Raw genomic sequence first — 21,130 nt, forward strand, 5'->3', positions numbered from 1 at the left:
TGTGCTTTTTGTTAAGGTGACATATACCACAGTACCTTTTGTCAACTTTGAGAACTGAAACACAAGCCGGCTTTTGTGTGCCCGACTTTAAGCAGTGAAATAGATATCAAAATATCACTGGCAGCCATACAAGCTTTTCCTCTGTTTGTACTTCCTCCCTCAGATTCCATAGTAATGCAAAATCTGGCACATAGGGGGAGACACAGCACAGGAATCCTGTTAGCCATATTCATGTTTGTACTCATGTAACCCTCCAAACTGTAAAATATGATCATAAGGGCCCAGCTGCTAAGAGACAACTTTGAGACTCAAAGTTTAAAATAGTGAAAAAGCATTCACTCTGTTCTGGATGCATCTTTTATTGTATGTTTCAAGTGAATGTTTTAAAGGTAATCTGCCATGCATTGATCACTAATTCAGTTCGCCCCTGTTGTATTGGGGCAGCATATAACCAAACCTTTGCCTAATAAAACCAGTACAGTCTTCATGGATATCTGCACTGCAAATATGCCTTCCAACTGGTCTCACTCAGTTTCACACAAACTCCGGTTTATTAACGGTTAAACAAAAAAAAAAATAACATTTTAATTTGCATGTTTTCAGCATGTAACACGTAACTCTTAAGAAAAACAACTTGGAATTCAGTTGTTTACATCCGTCTGTTTTTTCTCCACAGCTGGCCTCAGCAATCTTACATAAAGCGTCCACACTGCTCTTGTCACACTAATTAAAGGTTCCATTCTGTTTGTTAACACATTATTAGATTTACTCATAAATCCTCAGGTTAGAGTTCAGTCCTTATCAGAAGTACATCGCAGCAAATTAGAACTGCATGATCAATAATGCTAACTGTCGTTTTCCAGTTCGTCCATGCACATGAACATCGTACGCTTAAATGGAAAGTTCTGTTCATGAGAATCTGTCGGTGTCTTCCTGTGTGGGTGGTGAAGTGGTTTCAATATAGTGAGGAATATGTGTATACAGCAGGGGATATCTGTCGATATTTGTTAACCTTTGAGTCTGTTCAGCTTGTTAATCTATTCAGACCAATGCCTTGTTGGACTGAAAGGATGCAGAAATGAAAAGGCCATTTTGAAAGGGTTCAAAGCAAAGTCACGTACTCCGGAAAACAAAAACACATCAGCAGAGAAACATTCATGGGATGTGAGAGTAATAGTTTCTAAAAGGCCTTGTATGAAGTTCGGGAATGAATAATTAAACAAACAAATCGACTAATTACAGTTATGACTATTGGTCCTAATTTTGTTTTAGCATTGTTTTATTCCAACTGTTTCTCAAGATCAGTCTGCTATGGAGCTGCACTGACTTACCTTGAACTTCAACAATCAGCTGAGTTATGGTTCCAGTCTTCACGGTCAAACCCGGCACAGGTGCATTCTGCATCCTCCCTCCCAGCTTCCTGATCTCACTATTTACCAAACGTTAGCAGGTGCAGATGAGGAATTTGGACTTCTGGCCTGTGTCGACTTCTGTAAACACAATACAGACCAAAGCTATTTGAAAAACCTACAAGGAAAAAAAAAAAAGTTGTGGCTCAGAAGGAAAAGGTCTTATTCTATCTGAATAACACCTTCAACCATGCCTGCATGAAGGGGAAACAGGTGAAATCTGTGTGATCCTTTTAGACCTCATAGTCTAATATTGGTGTGTTTGCTGCACTGATGCTAAAATTACTCCCAAAAAACTTTTATTTGATGCAAGACCTTTTTTTTATTATTATTCATAAAAATTCTCCCTCTCACTACCATGTCCAGGATACAGTTCATTTTCTTCAAACCTCTACCACAGGCCCATAAGTTTGATCCTTCTGGACCCGGTACCATATCAACATTTTTATGGATTCTATAATGTGCACAATGGTCGATTTTAATGATGTGAAAGTAAATCTACAAGTAAAAACTCAGCATGGCACACTTTGGGTGCTCTGATTATCCAAATTGAGACTATACGTGCTTTGTGATATTTTTTATAAACTCTTGGTACAGTTCTAGTCAAGGGATGGCTGGATGAGCTCAGTGGCATCCTTATGCATTGTTGTGTGTTTTCTACTGTCTAATCTATAAGACATTTTAGGTGAGGATAAAAATGTAAATGTCTCCTTTAGTTTATCACAGATTAATCTGACATAGTAACAGCCACAATGTTACTAACACTGGGGATCCATTCTTTGAAGTCTCACCTATTAATAGAGACCAGGGTCATGCATATGGACCTGATAATTAAGAAGATAATCCTGATTTCTTTTGAATATGTCTTTTTTAGGTGAGCTTCTCCTCACAGCACATTAGGGCTTAAGAGGTTAACTCTTCTGCACAGAGATCTCAGATGTTGTACCTTGAAGCTTGGGGGACCACGCCTTCTGTTTCTCCTTTTACCACCGGGACCACTACTTCTACATCTGTTCCAGTTTTTCCTACGGTTCCTGGTACTTCTAACGTCTCATGCTTATGAACCCTGACGTTGAAGTCACCTGGGTTTGCCACGTATAAAAACTGCCCTCTTCTGCTCCTTGTCAACCATCACTATGTCTTGGTCGGTTAGACAGGAGCAGCTTGATAGTCTGAACATGAAGTCCCACAGGATCTTAGCTCTGCTGTTCTCAACCACTTTTAAACCCGTACTCTGCAAAGATGTTCTGCTGTATGTCAGACTGTCTCAGGGGAGTCTTTGCACAGAATGCATCTCAGGTCTGCTGTGGTAGACCCCAGCCTCTATGGATCTAGTGCTGAGGGCCAGCTCTTGTGCTGCCATGATCAAAATCTCTGTGCGTCTCTTTAAACTTCTACCCCCCACTGTAGGGCTAAAACCTGAAAACCTTTCTTTCAATTTTTGTATTTTTTGTTTTTAGATTTAGACACAGGTTTAAGCTCTCAGTCTTGACTCAAATTCAAACTAAGTTCATGATAGGGGGCTTTTATGGAATGAATTTACTATCATAATGCAAGAGCATTTTAAATTGATTCGAGGGCAGAATTTATCGATTTCATTCTCAGATTTTGTGATATTATCTCTCAAAACTCTGCTCTCGCTCTCAAATTTGCTCTGCGCTCTCAAATTTGCTCTGCGCGTGCTCAAACTGTGTCCACGCACTCGGTTACGATGCTGCTCGCGCAGATTTCCTGCGCTCAATCTCCAGCTCTCTCTCTTGCTCTCACGGAACATGTGCGCTCACGAAACTCTGCTCTGCTCGCGGATCTTTGGTGTATCAACGCTGTCAACCAATAGAAGGCCGGCTGGTAGTGACCAATCAGATGATCCCTGTTTGTATACGGTGCGTTGGCTGTTTTTCGAGGAGCGTCGCATACGGGCGGGCACTCTTTTAACAGGTTTTATCCACTCCCTACCCCCGGGGCAGTAATAAATGTGATTTCTTGTATTTGTTGGACCACTGTTCGAATAAAATATCATTCAACACATACAAGAGCGTCCGAGCTTCTCATTAAAATGGCTATATTGTATAATAACAGCCGCATCGAACACTGTTCTTTGCGGTGTGCTGGTGCAGAAAACAATGTCACCATCCTGAAGCTAGCGGGACGGGCGAAATGGAGCGGCAACGCCAAAGTGCTCAGGCAAGTTATTTTTAGACTCATTTTAATGTCACGCGCTCGTAGTAACTTTCGTGAACGCTTTAAAATCAAGGTAAAATGTTTACGATGAGGCAGTGAGCTGCTGAGGCTCTTGGTCTCTGTTCCAGACCTAGCTAATGAGCTATTCTAGATGTGCAACAAATATTTACATGGGACATTGGTGGTTATTATTTTTCTTCCTAATGTTAGCAGGCCATAAAAATGCCTCATCGTAAACATTTTACCTTGATTTTAAAGCGTTCACGAAAGTTACCACGAGCGCGTGACATTAAAATGAGTCTAAAAATAACTTGCCTGAGCACTTTGGCGTTGCCGCTCCATTTCGCCCGTCCCGCTAGCTTCAGGATGGTGACATTGTTTTCTGCACCAGCACACCGCAAAGAACAGTGTTCGATGCGGCTGTTATTATACAATATAGCCATTTTAATGAGAAGCTCGGACGCTCTTGTATGTGTTGAATGATATTTTATTCGAACAGTGGTCCAACAAATACAAGAAATCACATTTATTACTGCCCCGGGGGTAGGGAGTGGATAAAACCTGTTAAAAGAGTGCCCGCCCGTATGCGACGCTCCTCGAAAAACAGCCAACGCACCGTATACAAACAGGGATCATCTGATTGGTCACTACCAGCCGGCCTTCTATTGGTTGACAGCGTTGATACACCAAAGATCCGCGAGCAGAGCAGAGTTTCGTGAGCGCACATGTTCCGTGAGAGCAAGAGAGAGAGCTGGAGATTGAGCGCAGGAAATCTGCGCGAGCAGCATCGTAACCGAGTGCGTGGACACAGTTTGAGCACGCGCAGAGCAAATTTGAGAGCGCAGAGCAAATTTGAGAGCGAGAGCAGAGTTTTGAGAGATAATATCACAAAATCTGAGAATGAAATCGATAAATTCTGCCCTCGAATCAATTTAAAATGCTCTTGCATTATGATAGTAAATTCATTCCATAGCTTTAGGGCTTTAGGATGACTTCCTGTAATCAGTTCAATTTGTAATCAAGCACAAAAGACAGGGGTTTATTAAAGTACCCTCCAACTGATGCCGGATTACAATACTAATCATGATTACAATGATTTTTATTGGCATATAAACTTGACAGATGTGTGCTTTTGTTGTTTTTTTGTTTTTTTGTTTTTTTTTTTTGCTCACCCTCTGCGATTTCATTATCCCCTCCACAAACACCACGAAACAGCTTGTTCCTGGAAGCAAACATCTTTCTGAGGAAACTGCCCCTCTGTGCCCTTCAGAGGACTCTACCATTTCTCAGAATCCCCCTGGAAGCTCAGCGATAAAAATCAATAACCAGACTCGACAATCACAGCCTTTCCATTTATCTATCCTTCAGCACCAGTGCACAATGAAGCTTTTAACAGCCATAAAACATAAGCGTCCCACCCCCACGCCCCCGTATCAATCTAATTCTTATTGAACCCATAAGTGGATGAGGCTCAAGACATGAGAGAGAGAAAGAGAGAGAAGATATGCAACTAAACATGGCTCTACAGAAGCATTTGCAGTTAAATTAGCCTTTGCAGTTAAATTAGTTTTTTAAATTCATTTTGTTTGATATTTTTGAGTCTTGATTTGTTGTTAAAAATTTTAGTGAGAAATTTTTTTTGGCAACTGCTCAGAATGATCTCTGCATTCTGTTGTATAGATCTAAAATCAAGCTATTTTTGACTGGATGACAACATCTTGACGTTGATATGTACAAAGCAACGGCCTTCTGTGCTAAAGGCATCCTGACATGTCGCAGTAGGAAGAGTTCAGTTACAAATAGTAAAATTTATGATGGCTTGACTGCATTTGGCGCCTTCTGTTTCAGGGCCACTGTCACACTGTCATTACAGGGTGTGCTGAGTCGACCGTCAGTAGCACATGAGCTTTTTATGGTCAAAATGTGTGCTGTGAAAATCATCGGTCTGCGTGTGTGAAATAACAGCGCAATTACAACCATGGCAGTAGCAAATTACAGGAAAACAAGCCGACCGTCGCGGGTGCGTGTAGTGCTCAGAGATGACATCATCCAGGTCAGAAGATATCATCCGGGGTCTGTAGGTCAATCTACAGACCCCGGATGATGATAACAGGTAACTCTGGACTCAACGGGGAATAGCGCTAGTGTACGATAACAAAATATTGGTGAAATGAACGAGTTTCACAGCAGATAATGCGTTATTTAGAGGCTGCGTTTCAATGCCACTCGAGCTATATGGATATACACTGATCTAATTATCTCCTGAACGAGTGCAAATTACACAAAAGTTATATGGGTGAGTAAACAATCGTATTTTATGCTAGAAATAAGGTCCAGTTTGTAAAAACAGTAGTTCCCCTTTAAATGTTTTACTTGCCAGAAGACATTTTAAGTTCTCCCATATAGCCTGTTCTTTCTATGTGTTGCCATATATATTTATGTTTAAACATCTATGCAGCAGTACTGTAGAAAGATTGACAATTGACCACTGTCAATATTTTTAGACAGCTGAATTCAAATGCAACAGTTAATATTTTACTAAAAAATCAGAATAATGAAACTGGTGTCACTGGGCTCTGGGTTGATGTAACGCTGAAAGCCGTCAATAAACAGCAGGACTCATTTAGATTAACACGGCTGCCGATAAGCCAGCTATTTCCTCATAAACACGCACACGGAGCATAAAAACACAAACGGCAGCAGCACAGCCGTTCCCGAAAGTGATCTCGTGTTTGTTGCTTCCCTCCGTAAATTTACATCCTGCCATTTCATTTAGAACTGAAAGCCCGGGCTGATGATGCGCCCGGTGTTTGTCATTAGCAGAATGCACGTCGATGAATGTGGTCAGTGTGGTGCCCGGGAGTCTGTGGAGTACAACTGAAGACGAGTCACGTGCCGCTGAGTGAATGTGTCTTTGAGGCAGATTTAGTTCCTTGTGACTAGTCCATTAGATATCCATTAGAAAAAAAGGAGGATTCTTTTTTTTTTTTAGGCAGGATGCAAAGGAGGCATGACTCAATGGACTCATCAGGGGTCACACTGCCCCCAACACTCAGACACGCACAGGCACACAAATACAGATCACAAGGGTCTGAATTATCCAGGGAATGACTTCTAAAAATATATGCACGTGTAAAGTACAAGTGATGAAATATATAGGCTAAAAAATATAATTAAAAGCTATTTCTTTAATATTTGACCTATGTTACATATCTAGTGGCTCCTTCCTTCCTAGTTTCTTCCACTGGACGAAAAAGTTTCCCAACCACTGTAATCTGATCACGTGTAACTTCATGAACGTGACTAACTGAAGTCACTCGTCAAATCGGCAAACTGAGACTTCCACTTTTCTGCCGGTGCACAGAGATCATATTTTAGACATTAGCCCCCAGTTTTAAGTGAACGTAACCGTTACATTACGCAATTGTTTGCGAACCCGTAACTGAGTAGTCACAGCTGTCAGAAAGCCCAAATCTTCTCGTGATTGATTTAAAAACAAACAGTTTGCTCACCAGAAGTTATTTGTTTTCACAGCGTTACGTGGCATCAGAACAGCTTGTGTCACGAGAAACACGCCTTTGAGTGAGAAGGAAATCAGTTCTATTTTAAACGGCAATCAGAAACCCAGCAAGCAAGAGAAATAAAAAAAAAATTAAAAAAAGCATTGCTTCTGCCCCGCCACCTGTGGCCCCGATTTTGAAGCCGAGCAATAAATAACACAAAGCGGCAGAGCAGGCACTCTTTTGGTTTTTGTAACTCTCTTTGTTGTCTGCTCCAAATACACTTTAACACGAGCGGAAATAATGGTTTGATGGTACAAGATTACCACTTTAAGATGTGTTTCTTTTACCATTCAGTCAGTGTGATCTTTGCTGTGTTGACCTCTGAGTCTTGATTAATTACTCGAAACCGAAGCCTGGCCCTCACAATGAAGAAATCTTTGTGAACGATCCAAGAGGTGTGTAGCCTATGAATCAGCGTCTGAGGAGAAAGCTATTTTCAGACACGCTTTGATTCATGTGCCTTGTATGAAGCCTCGGTTCGAAGATTTCCAAAAGTCCTGTGATATCTGCAACGCGTTGTGTTGTGTTGTGTTGTGTTGTGTTGTGTTGATACTCGTAAAAAAAAAAAGCAATACAAAACATGCTCACAGACGCACAGAAACTGCGAAGCTCTCAGACGGATATAACATTTTATGCATGATGTGCATTACATGCTTTGCACAGTAAGGCCAAACATGTTTTCAGCTCCATGTGTGCACTTTAACAAAGCATCATTCATTTTTGGCAGATTCACCACAATTACAGAGGGTTCACTGTGTTCACTTATAATCACATCTTCTCCTCTCACATTTCCTCCTCTTCCCCTCAGTGCGTTTTGTTTTTGCTCCTTCTCTATTTACGCCTCTCTCTTCCCCTGTTTTTCTCTCTCCATCAATACAGTGAGCCAGAGACGGCGCTGGGGCTGAGGAAATGGATGGTGTGTCTATTTTTAGAAGCAGGGAAGGAGGGCAAAGCTAAAGTAAGCTAGGCAGAGAGGGAGAGAGGGAGTGAGGGAGTGAGCAAGAGCGAGGGAGGAGGAGGATATGAGGAGAAAATAAATCTGCATTCTACCTCTGCCTCTGGTCAGAGACAGATGAAGCTGCACAGCGCGATCAAGGACGAGCAGCGTAATTTGATGGCAACACAGGATCATAAGTAAGAATAATAATAAAAGGAAGCAGGCTGATACAGGCTGATTTTTGAAACTGCAACTGCAGAAAAGGGAAAGGAAAGACCAAGTGGACTCAACAAAGAGCATCTGTAAGCAGGTGAGTGAAAGCAAATTGAGCAGAAATTTCATAATGATCAAAAATGCACGAGGTGAGGAATGCACAGGGTGACTATTATGTGCCACAGCCTACAGCCTCAGCCGTGGAGCCATTTTTAGCAGCTGTGTTCCAAAGGTGTGGTCTAAATTTAGCAATGGTTGCACCTTGGAAGAAACTGGGAGAGGCTGGGATTTTGGTTAGGCTTGCACTATTTCTGTCTTGGTGGTCGGGACAAAAATATATTGTGGGCTGCGCTCAGGGTTGTGACAATGTGGGTTTACATAAGAAAACACAGACGTACTCATTCTGTGGCTTCACACGGCTGAGCTGGTATTCAAAATAGTCTTCTATTTATGCTGCCTCTTGCTGCTCCTCGCTGGGATTGTTTGTATTTTGGGCTGTTCACACCACCAACACCACCACCACTCCAAAGTAAGCAGGGGCTGATGTCTGAAACAAGGATTTAACTTGACTCATCCAGTCAAGGGTGTTGTGAGATACTACAGGTGACTTAACAGTTATGTATTAGTTGAACAATATCCAGATGCACATTATGTCATCAGAAAAGCTCTCCAGTCTGGTGAGGGCTTTTGGATGGAGGACTCGCGTAAACAGTCAGTGTTTATGTTTGCAAATGCTGGAATGCTGAATATCATTTTTGGAGAATTACTGAACCTGTTCTGTTGCATATGTAGAAGGACGTGCTGGACTGAGCGTAACCTCAGCTGTAAGGCTCAGGAAGGCTGTTAATAAAACAGTCATCTGTGGAACTAGACAGTTGATAGCTGTGTTCTAATAAACCACATCCTAGCAGCCACAGCCTTTATTACAGCGGGTTAAACCACATCAGTGTTTCAATCTGAGCTTCATCAGCCAACAATTATCCAGTGCTATCACAATAACCACTTTCTCAAAAGATGGAGTTACTGCAAAATAGTCTGTGCATTTACTGGAAAATGAAATAATAATTGTTGAAACTAAATAACGGCTTTCCCGAGGATTCAGTTCTTTATTGCAGATAATTTAATTTGACTAATGTTGTTTTGCCTCTAAACATGAGCTCTCCCTCCTCGTCTTTCTTTCAGCTATGCGGCCACGCTCCCGACTTCTGTCCAAGAGAAGACTCATGCTGCCCACAATCAGAGAGGGCAGCGAGGACACGCTGAGGGATCTGAATGAAGCAAACACGCTTCACATGGCTGGTCACAGCCAGGCTGTCTCGTCAGAGGACTACCTCCTCTCCATCTGCCACCTGGCCCACCCCACCTTCCCCAGCAGGGATGTTTCCCCTGACAGTTTCCCCACACGGCAGCAGGACGCCGTGCAGCAGAGGCTGAGGCCGTCGCGGCTCAGTGGGACTGCATTAATGACTTTCGAATTCAACCCCAAAGAGGAGGCACACGCCTCTGTTGTGCAGCAAGGAGAAGGGCAAGAACTGAATGGTGAGCTGATGTTCGGCAACTCTGACCCTCTGGAGTATCTTTATGGACACCACAATAACCTCTCTGCCCTCTCGGGGGGCGTGAGGAAAGCATTTGTCGAGGGAAGGTTTGCCAGGCAACATGGGATTCTGTGGGAGAGCCAGGCCCTCGCCAGGGCTCACAGCATCCCCCGTGCGTCAAGTCCAGATTTCCCACGCCAACGCAAGGGCAGCTGCCCTGAATTACAATGCACCACCAACACCTCAGCTTCAAACATCTCTCCAAATCACAGCTTATCAAGGTCGGAGGCCGGGAGAGTTTGCTCAGCGGACAGAGGAGCAGAGGGAGAGAGACTGAAACCAGCCATCAAACAGTCCTTTGTCTCCCAGTGGATCTCTGACTGCAGGTCGGCATGGAAGGAGGCACGTGTACGAGCCTGTATGCTGCCCGCCATTGCTGAGATATAAACTGCAAAAAGACTGTGACATTCCTTAAATAAACTAAATAAATAAAATAAATCTTAATCCGTTTGAGTCAGTAGGATGAGACACTGGCCGCAGAAAACATACAGAGAATACACATTTGAAAACATACAGAGGAAAGTAAATACTGTCACGGTTGTCCATCTGTAATGTTATATCAGTGCTGTTACTTAAACTATTACAACCTTCCTGCTCTTAATGTATGCTGGTGATCATACAAAGTCACGAAAAATGGACAAATCTGTAATGTCTTTTATATACTGTATCTTCCAGTGTTTGGTGACTCACATATGAATAAATAAATCCGTGTTTTGATACTCTCAGCCAAACTGTGTGATCACTGTTTTTCTTCGGGCCACGATGTGTGTTTTCTCGCATGTGGAAACCCTTCACAAATGAACTCCCCTCTCGACTCTGCCGGTGCCAGGCGATGGAGTTTCTATGGAAACTGCCGTGGGATCCTGCAACACAAGCGTGGAGAAACACAGGCTGAGCAAAGACGAAACGGCTGAACCTCAACGTGCAGCGCACTTGCTGTCGCACTGGTCCGAGAGCATCATCTGCATGTCACATGAATACATATTTTACATTACAGAGAACTTAAGATTCTAAAAATAATCTATGACGGCTTTGAGTAGTTTTGACCAGAAAGCTCAAAACAGTGGAACAACACAGATCAAGTTTTGGGTGTACTTTTTAATCTGAGGCTCTAGAGGGCAGGCTTATGTCTTTCACTACACTAGAAAATGATTTACGTACCAAACCCATCACACATTTTATAACCTCCAATCTCCTGTAAACTGATGAATCCATTGTGGTATGGTATTACCGTAACGCAGAGTCAATCAGTCATTTTAGGATCAGAGGCCTGACCCCAACTAGCTTCACGCAAATCTTTCGGGACCTCCCATCGTTCTTCCTGTAACTGCTTTCCCTTGTGAAAGATCACAGACACAGAGTCAGTTCTCCTAAATTAAAGAAAATAAAGTAAAGTTAAATAATAAACTACAGAGTTTATTATTTACCTTTGGTGGTTGGTGCATAGTTTTGGTTTTATTTACGTTTTTATTTGGTTTTATTTTATTTGGTCCATCTCCGACACGATACAGTGGAGGTGAATGAAGCTACAAGCACCATAAAAGTAAGTTAATTCACCTCCACTGCACTGACAGCAGTCTTCATGGTATTTAAAAAGTGAACTTTTGACCTAATACCACAGTTGAATATACACTGCCTGGCCCAAAAAAAAAAAGTCACCACCTGGATTTAACTAAGCAAATAGGTATGATAATTACTGCATGGGTGATTAAATTACAGCTGGCACCAAGTTATTTAACCCCAACTCATGCAATGAATAGCTTCTCATTACTTAAACAACCATGTCGAAAGACACATCCTGTGGTTGTGGAAAAGATGTTAGTCTGTTTGAGAAGGGTCAAATCATAGGCATGCATCAAGCAGAGAACACATTTAAGGAGATTGTAGAAACTACTAAAATTGGGTTAAGAACTGTCCAACGCATTCATAAAAACTGGAAGGATAGTAGCCCTGCGATAGGCTGGCAACCTGTCCAGGGTGTACCCTGCCTCTCACCCGATGACAGCTGGGATAGGCTCCAGCCCCCCTGTGACCCTTCACAGGACAAGCGGTTACAGAAGATGAATGAATGAATTGATGGAAGGATAGCGGGGAACCATCATGTTCGAGGAAGAAATGTGGTGGAAAAAAGAAGAGAGGCAGATGAAGTGATGCACCCATCATGACTGGTGTCTACTGTACAAGCCTGTGGGGGCAGTGCTATGATCTGGGCTTGCTGCAGTTGCTCAGGTCTAGGTTCAGCAACATTATGTGCCCAAAGAATGAGGTCAGCTGACTACCTGAATATACTGAATGACCAGGTTATTCCATCAATGGATTTTTTCTTCCCTGATGTTCACGGGCATATTCCAAGATGACAATGCCAGGATTCATGGGGCTCAAATTGTGAAAGAGTAGTTCAGGGAGCATGAGACATCATTTTCACTTATGGATTGGCCACCACAGAGTCCAGACCTTAACCCCATTGAGAATCTTTGGGATGTGTTGGAGAAGGCTTTGTGCAGTGGTCAGACTCTCCCATCATCAATACAAGATCTTGGAGAAAAATTAATGCAACAGTGGAGGGAAATAAATCAAAACCATCATCATCAAAACAATTCCACAGCAAATGTGTGCTGTTACCAAAGTGTATGACCTTTTTTTTGGTGGCGACTTTTTTTTTTTTTGGTCAGGCAGTGTATATCACTTGTGGTTTAGGCAAACTCATTTAGAATCAACCTATATTTTTCAGAAAGTAGAATTTTCCTGAAGGAAATTAAAGGTCGGCGGCACAGTAGTGAGGTGGTTAACACAGATGCCTCACAGCGAGAAGGTCCCGGGTTCGAATCCATGTGCCGACTGGGCCTTTCTGTGTGGAGTTTGTATGTTCTCGCTGTGTCTGTGTGGGTTCTCTCCGGGTACTCTGGCTTCCTCCCACCGTCCAAAGACATGCTGGTTAGGTTAACTGGTCATTCTAAATTGGCCGTAGGTGTGAGTGTGAATGGCTGTCTGTCTCTCTATGTTGGCCCTGTGATAGACTGGCGACCTGTCCAGGGTGTACCCCGCCTCTCGCCCGATGACAGCTGGGATAGGCTCCAGCAGACCCCGCGAACCTTAACGGGAATAAGCGGTTACAGAAGGTGAAATTAAAGGTCAAGTTTGTAGGATTTAGTGGTGAGGTTGCAAATTGCAAATGTAGATTTTATTCACTTGCAAATGTTATTTTTCATTTTTCAAAATGTCTATTTCATGGCATAATTCAAAGGGGGGATCAAACCAATGGAGATATTTATGGCCCCTGGTCTCATGGTGTCTACAGAAGGACTTCACCTGTCTACTGTACACAGGAAACCATGTAGTTGCCGCTGTCCAGAGCCAGTGCTGGGTTTGTTTGACCTGGACCTCTGTAGAAACATGTCTGCTCAACATGGCGTGATTGGGGGCAGAGTGTTGGCTCCTTCTGCAGATACAGATGCATTATAAAACTAAAAATACAGCTCTGATGTTTCAATCATATAACTAAAAGTAGTATCAACACTGACAGCTGAGGACAGAAACACAAGCAGTCTGGTGATAAGTTGGGTTCAAAGCAAATCTAGGTTTTGCTAAACTTGGAAATTATTACTGTACATCCTCTTTAATTGATGAATTAAACAGGATATATATAGCTAAACTGTTTAATTCCATTGTGCTTATGTAGCTACTGGGGCAGTTGATTTTGTCACTGCAGAGAAAAAGTTAGCCTACGTATATTCATCTGCTTGATGTCTGTATCCACGGTGTGGATTCTCTGTTCAGCTTGTTTGGACTGAATATTAATTAAAAATAAATGAAAATGAAATGCTATTGAATATGTCATTATTATCATTTAAAAAAAAAAAAAAAATTTAATTTAATTATTATTTTATATATAAAAAAATAAAAATTATTATTTTTATCTACATATATAAATTGAGGCACTTTGCTACATCATTGTAGAAGTATACGTCAGTGGAAATATGTTACTGGAAAGACCCGTCCTCCTGTCTTCAACGTCAAAGTTTCCACTGGTATCTTGAAAAAAGTACTGGGAAAGAAGCTGCCATAAAGCACTAGCAGTCTGGCAAATAGATGTTTTTTAGGCAAAACTCTGACTTTGCCAAATTTGTTTAGATCCCATGAATAAAACTATTATTGAGACTGTCTGATGTAAATGTCCATTACAATTTACTTGCATCCGGTTACTTAGACATATCATACTTCCTGTAACCTGCTGGAGGAACGAAGGGTGATTGGTGACTTTACAGAGTCTCGTTCTAAAGTTTTACGCGCAGCCAGGAGTCGATACTATAGCAAATACAGAATCGACTGCCAATAGTAAGGTTACATTCACTTTTATACAGCAGGTCTTGGCCTAGACACGGTTACAGAGAGACAGCCTCGTTAGAAATCAGCTAGTCGTAACAAAGGGGCTGTAGACTGGGTGCGTCAGTGCATTATCTATTTAAAGCAAGACGAGAGGGAATATCTTTTTCAAGAGTTTAACTTTGTATTTTTCCAACACTCTCCAGAAAAACATCTACCTAGAAGCACGTTTGAGAACAGTGGCGTGCAGACATAAACTGCAAGAAAGACAAGTCTGCACTAAGGGGTAGAAACATTGATGGTTCCAGTAAACCACTTTCAGCGCCACAGGAAGATTATGTTTTGGGGGCAGGAAACATTCATGCAGTCATATTGAGTGTAAACTCTTCACACTTACCTCAGCAAACCCAAAGATCGAGTTTGTTCTCACCATCCTGTCAGACAAGTAGTATATACTCATAGTATATAATCTACACATAATGCGTATGACTAATGTTTAGCGTTTCATTTGTTTAATATGAAATGAGAGCATTTCTGCGGAAACTGTTGGTTTGAAACAAACTAAAGTTGATTTTAGCTGCAAAAATGTGGGATTTATATAAAAAAAAATATATAATAAAATAAAAATAAATAAAGTAAGAAGGAAGCATCTAAACCATGATGTGGCAGGAATAAGCCACACTTGGAAGTCACACAAAGCAATAGTCCAGAAAAAATGTCAAATGAAACTAATTTGCACCCTTTTGACCTTTATCTGAACAACACCTCAAACAATGCTGTCTTTGTGCCGGCGGCCTGAACCAATGGGACACTTACAATTCAAAGCTGTCGAATTGTATTAAGCTCTGTGTCATTGTTTAAAAGTCTTTCAGTTTGTCTTTTTTCCATTCGTCATCCATAAACATTTTCCTTACAGCACTCTTGCACAATTTGCACAACTGTTGACGTTTCATCATGGGTTTTCAGAAACTCACTGAAATAATGAAATGAGAAGTCAAGCCGACGAGGCTGTTGCACACGAAAAAAAAGTCTGCAGAGGAAGAGACTGCTGACGTTGTGGGTTCCTGTCAGCCTATTCCTGCATGGGGGGTCACACTTTGTGGTATTTAGTAAAAAAAACACACTTCCTCACAAAAAGAACACATTTTGAAGGTACTTGCTATTTGGTTGGTAAACCCCTCGTATAATGAAACCCACGTCTACCCACCAGTAATCAGCCAAATAGGCAAAAAAAAAAAAGGAAAGAAAAACTATTTCCATTAACCTTGCTGGTTATATATTTATGTACTACCACTCAGAGCTGCACCGCAGGGTTATCACCATTTGCTCCTGTGCCATATCAGAATATACGAAGGAGCACAATGTACTTTCCAGCCCTCAACAAGCAAGAGCCTTAAAATATTAACAGAAGAGATGCATGTCAAAATGGAGTTATTCAGAAGTGGCAGCAGCAGCAAAAACCAGGCTGCATGAAAATGTGGTTATGTGAGCCAACGTATAGTCCTCGTATCAAGTCAAAATGAGCTCTACATATGACTCAAGCATTTGTGAGCTCGTTCTTGGCTGTAACTGTGTTTTAGAGAAGTCACACTTGCTGACCGCCTGATCACACTCTGCCCAGCATGAACTAATAGAAGAAAGTCCCTTTCACTGCTCCTCAATGCCAGGGAAGATCCCTGCGTCTTAAATTAGCTCAGCCTTTCTTTCACTTATGGTTTTTTTTTCAATCTTTAGGTTTCCAATTCCAAATATGAGATTTGTGATTTTTTTAAAGATACTTTTAGGGATTTCACACAGCCATGCATTCACCAAAAATAATTTGAAAAAATAAATAAAATGCACCGCTGTGGAAACCATGAGTTCACCCAGAAATGTGAAAAATAACACATTTTCACTGCTACTGTACGTTTAAGTCCCAATAGTGCAAATGATTTTCGATATGAGTGGTTTTGGGTTTTGAGATATGTATCGGTGAGACGACACCCACCACACCTCAAAGAAGATAGAAATCTCAAAACCTGTCAAAGTAAAACCAAGACTAAAAACAATCACAGATGCGCGCTGTATGCTCACTGTCAAAGGCAAATTAGTGTCAGACAGTGACTAACCTGTCAGTTGCTATCTCCGAATTTAACTCAGTCTACAACTTGGGACAACACCTCTGCTCGGCATCTGTTGACATCTAGAGACAACCGTTTTAGGAAGCAGTTTAGGAAACTAACAACCAGGTAACTTAATGTAGAAAATGATATATGGTATAATGAAGGCAGGAGGTCATTAACCAAGAATTTAGAATTACAAGGATGTGAAATTATTAGATTAGATTAGATTCAACTTTATTGTCATTACACATGTACAGGTACAGAGCAACGAAATGCAGTTTAGCATCTAACCAGAAGTGCAATAGACAGTAGGTGCACGTGGCATAAATACTATGGTATATAAGTGGTATGGTAGCTACTGGTTGTTTGGTACAGGGGAGCATTCACATTTGGCTGCATTTTAAATCCCATACTAACATGATATTTAGTATGCTTAAACAGAGTGTGAGATTTGTTTAGTATATATGAAACCAAAGCTAGAAGACAGTAGTAATAGACATTTCTAGGGAATTATTGTAGTATTCAAGGACTGGACACTACGCCTGCATGAATGTCCAAAATGCAATGCAGGAGAGATGACGTTTGTGGATTATGTTGCCTTCAGACGGGGTCGTATAATACCATGTTCATGACACGATCCCAACAGTTCCCAGCAGCAGTGTTCTCTTACAGCTAATGTTACAATGTGAACGCCAAGATATAGTTGGGGTTCAATTGGAAACATCAGTCGTAAGTCGTGAGAAAACCACTGCTAAGTATTTGTCTAGAATATTTTGTGGGTGTCTAGAACCCACCTGGCAGCTTAGCAAGCTAACATTCAGGTAACTTCATACAGGAAACGGAAAAGTACAATGAAAGGATCTGGCCCTTAGACATAAATTCTGAAGAAAATACTTGAATAATAATAAATGACAGTATATATTAGCATACAATCTACTGCTGCCATTTCTTGAAATGCCACAAGGTTGTGAATACCACATGAGGGTGCCATCCATAACTTCCCGTGTCGTAAACCTCAAGTTTAATTTGAATCCTGCATGTAGCATGCATTACAGTCGCATCAAGAGACATCGTACATTTTAGCACGCTGCCCAGCAACAGAGACTCATCTCATGTCAGTGCCGTACAGTTGAAGAACTGAAGACAAACAGGCCTTCTTTAGTTTGTGTGAGCAGCCATACTTGTCTATCCTCATTTTTGGTTTCCTTCTAGCTTTGTGTTCAAAATGCAGGAGAAACAAAAATAGAGCAGGAAACAGAAGTTAATGGTTTGATTATATCACTCTGTACAGAAAAGTGAAAGAGGACTTAAAAGTGAAACTTTAAACCATAGTTTCTTCTGAAACCAAAGAGTTTCTTTAAAACCTTGTTGACAGATCGTGTCAGATGCATCTGATAACGGGGACGGTCAAAATACTAGAAGAAACAGAGATCCTAATCCATCAGACAAGATTAAAAACTCTTGATTATTTCACACTGCAAATGTCACGAGGGAATATCTACCACGCAGCCACCTCGGAAACAAAGACAAGTTGTCTTATTTTTTCCGAGTATTCACACATTACAATTGCTGCAGTAACCTCTGAAGGTGTTAACCACACTTGCACGCAAACTACATAAAAATTCATGCTGCAAATGTCACATACACATAACCAGAATCAAATCAAGATCTGCAAAGGTTTAGTTTTACACATTTTATTGAGTAGATTTTCACTAAAGGAGTATGTTATAATGAAACCAAACTAGGCTTAACGTCATTTATCATTTATTATTGTATGTTATTGTTACCGAGACCATCAGTGATATATTTAATTTTGTCTTTGACTGTGTGATGAGAAAATATAATGATGTAAAACAATGATAATAATAATAAGACAAGACACTAATGTAACAGTAAGACACAGTTGCTGTTTTGCTGTGTTGTAAACTTTTATCCATTATGTATCTTTACTCTAAAAATGTGAAACAGGTAACCCAAATGTAATAGCCCTTAGTTTGTATCTTTGTTCCTCATGGAATCAATATAAATCCAGCATTAACATAATAAAAATAATAATAATAATTCTCTAGTTGCCATTTGGCTACTTAATGGTTGGTACAGTCCAGTGGTACACACAGATTAAGGTCCTGATAAATGTCTACTTTCTTTCCATTTCCTATCTCTTGCACTTTATTGTACTTTTATAATGTAAACCCCAAGGAAATTATAAGTGATAAAACCAAGGCTAAAGGAGAGTGGGATGAGCGTGTGGTTTTTCTGGCGGTTTTGAAGTTTCACTTTCCAATGACAAAAAAAATTTCCATTGACAGGAAGGATGATGTATGACGCTGAAAAGAGTATTTAAGTCGACCCTCGAGCCTCAGTCCCTCACAGCACTCCTGCCAGCGATCTCTCCTTTGCTCAGCTGCATCATCATCATCTCCAACGCATTATTTCTGCACCTGTGTCATATTGACCAAAGAGAGAACCGACAATGTCCAGCATGATCAAGGTGTTTCTGCTCCTGGCAGTCGCGGTCTGCATCTCCAAAGCTCAGAGTGAGACTTTATCACTTTTTATGATTTAGAACACACTGATTATTATTATTATTATTATTATTATTATATAATTATTAATAATTGTTAATAATAATTATTATTATTATAATAATAATGTCACCTGTAGTCAGAAGATTTACCTTCATTCCTTGTTTTCCTTTCTAGTAGATGACCCTGGGTCGCAGTGTCTGTGCCGTCGTGTCAGGAATGGCATCAGGGGTTCTGAAATTAAGGACGTTCAGATCTACCCGGCCACAGTATTCTGTGATAAAGTTGAGATTGTGTAAGTTATGCTTTTTATGTGGAAATGTTTTGTTTTGAAATTTGATGTTTGATAGTAATTTTAACACATTGTACAGATAGATCAAAGTCCCTGAAAATCTTCCGAAGTAACTGAATTTGTTTCTGTAATCCATTTCAACAGTGTGACAGACAACAGCGGCCGTCGCTATTGTCTGAACCCCAAGCTGAAGGCAGTCCAGAGACTCCTGAATAACATCATGTAAGCATACATTAATACATGAATCTGAGCCTCATCTTCCACACACTCTCCACGCAATCACCAACATTATTTTCTGAGTGATTGTTTTATAGAAAATTCATAATTTTACAAATAAGATCTACACAATGTCTGTCTACGAAGTGTCTAATGAGTGTTTTGTTGTTATTGCTACATAGGAATGCCAATAAGAAAGACACAACAGCCAAACCGAAGGCCACTGGCAGCAACGTCACTCCCATCGGACTCTCTGCTTAACTCCGTGGAAAAACAAAAACCATGTGTGACCTCTCTGACAGCTTCAAAGAATGCAAAAAAGCTTTTTCCATATCTATGTTCTATTTATACTGAGATGCACCTTCAGTATGTGTTTCTTCTATATTTATGCTATGTTATGCTATGTTAGAATTTTGCCATGTAAATATATTTTTTCATATGTTTTTTTAATAAACCAAAAAATAAATTAAAAAAAATCAAGGAAGCTATGACTGTTTGTTTTCTGTTCCAAGCATGACACTGCTTGTCTCCTGTACCAACAGTGCTACCTTGTGGATCGGTCCCGCTAATGCAAGAAACATATTCACAGCTTCAGTGGTCTCATGCATTCTTAGATTGCATTATATATGTCAAGGTATTATGTCTTCTGGACACAAATGACACCAAAGCTGCAAGCAGGCTCCGTGATTACAAGTTCAATAACCTGCAAACGACAAGTGGCCCCGTTTAGGGGGCGGCTCAGCTCTGATGAGTCCTATAGGCTGTTATCTTCCACCTGCCCTCCACCAGTCAGTCACACATGCTATATTATATAACGACAGGTTGCATTTGCAGGGCCCTGGCACTCATGCATAATTCTTTGCACTGCTTGTGATACTTCATATGTTCATTCACTGTCAGCTTAGTCACTTGTAATATAAACGGCTATCATCACTGACAGTGTTTATTCATATAACAGTAACTTTATTAGCACACGAAGCAGTTCAATAATTAATAGATTGATTGCACCATCCATTGTCAATCACCTAGGTACCATGCACCACCTAGTATTATATGCTCTAGTTTGTATCATGTAAACATGGATACTCTTCTCTCTCTAACCCTAACCCTAAGTGCCTCTAGCAGATGCCGCCCCTCATATGAGCTGGTTTCTGTTAAAGGTTTCTCCCTGTTCAAAGGGGGTTTTTCGCTGCCACCTTAGTGCTTACTCTGGGGGTTTCAGGCTCTGGTTTCTGTAAAACCTCTCAACCAACCAAAATGTCACCGCAAATTACATAAGTTTGGTTTAAAAGTGAAACTTGCCCTCTTAAAACAGCAACCAAATTACTATAGTCACAAAGATGTACATATCTCCTTTCATTGCAGACTTCAAACTAAACCACGCAATTCTTTCTTTTTAACTTTTACATAAAAAAAGACTCCAAACAGGAACTGAACATTCACTGCAGATTCCCAACTCTTACAGCAAGCTGGCCAACTGGCCTCTCAGCTTAAACACATGACATCTGAGTTAGGTGACATTCGGGTTATACATTTAGACAGCACAATAACAGCAGTGTCACACTTTTGTCATTGCCAAACATTCTGCAGGGTCTTTGAGTTTCAGCCGATCACTTCCGCCGGCTCGGATGTCAGAGAGGTGTGTACATTGGCGCTGTGCGTGCGCCCGTCCGTCCCTGCGCTCTGTTTGCTTTTTGGCATGTCCAAAAGTCATGGATGAACTAACCGGAGAACAAACGTACATTGATCGTTCAGTCTCTCGAATCGGCGT

The 21,130-nt window shown here is 41.0% G+C and overlaps 2 protein-coding genes across 3 annotated transcripts; both read left to right on the plus strand.

Moving 5' to 3' along the window:
- Window positions 1–7,676: 7,676 nt before the first annotated feature.
- LOC311491482 (uncharacterized protein) lies at window positions 7,677–10,998 on the plus strand. Of its 2 annotated transcripts, none has more exons than XM_084549411.1 (2): window positions 7,677–9,014; window positions 9,486–10,998. In XM_084549411.1, the coding sequence occupies exons 1-2, from the start codon at window positions 8,945–8,947 to the stop codon at window positions 10,286–10,288; spliced, it is 873 nt and encodes a 290-aa protein (XP_084405537.1). In that variant the 5' UTR covers window positions 7,677–8,944; the 3' UTR covers window positions 10,289–10,998. The 2 variants fall into 2 exon arrangements, with proteins under 2 accessions (XP_084405537.1, XP_084405538.1); XM_084549412.1 differs by having other exon boundaries at window positions 7,677–8,400.
- A 7,389-nt stretch (window positions 10,999–18,387) lies between these two features.
- Window positions 18,388–20,162, plus strand: LOC311491281 (alveolar macrophage chemotactic factor 2-like). Its single transcript, XM_084549184.1, has 4 exons — window positions 18,388–18,863; window positions 19,029–19,146; window positions 19,288–19,365; window positions 19,542–20,162. The coding sequence occupies exons 1-4, from the start codon at window positions 18,800–18,802 to the stop codon at window positions 19,618–19,620; spliced, it is 339 nt and encodes a 112-aa protein (XP_084405310.1). The 5' UTR covers window positions 18,388–18,799; the 3' UTR covers window positions 19,621–20,162.
- The last annotated feature ends 968 nt before the right edge of the window (window positions 20,163–21,130 follow it).

The sequence above is a fragment of the Chelon labrosus genome, assembly GCF_963514085.1.
Source record: "Chelon labrosus genome assembly, chromosome: 8".
Classification (NCBI taxonomy): Eukaryota; Metazoa; Chordata; class Actinopteri; order Mugiliformes; family Mugilidae; genus Chelon; species Chelon labrosus.

What these genes read in the sequence shown, in the direction of transcription:
- LOC311491482 (XM_084549411.1), top strand. Translation starts at nt 8,945, where the DNA reads ATGCACATTATGTCATCAGAAAAGCTCTCCAGTCTGGTGAGGGCTTTT. An exon ending in ATGGAGGACTCGCGTAAACA is followed by an intron (nt 9,015 to 9,485) that starts GTCAGTGTTTAT and finishes TCTTTCTTTCAG; the next exon opens with CTATGCGGCCACGCTCCCGA.
- LOC311491281 (XM_084549184.1), top strand. Translation starts at nt 18,800, where the DNA reads ATGTCCAGCATGATCAAGGTGTTTCTGCTCCTGGCAGTCGCGGTCTGC. An exon ending in TGTGATAAAGTTGAGATTGT is followed by an intron (nt 19,147 to 19,287) that starts GTAAGTTATGCT and finishes CCATTTCAACAG; the next exon opens with TGTGACAGACAACAGCGGCC. An exon ending in AGACTCCTGAATAACATCAT is followed by an intron (nt 19,366 to 19,541) that starts GTAAGCATACAT and finishes ATTGCTACATAG; the next exon opens with GAATGCCAATAAGAAAGACA.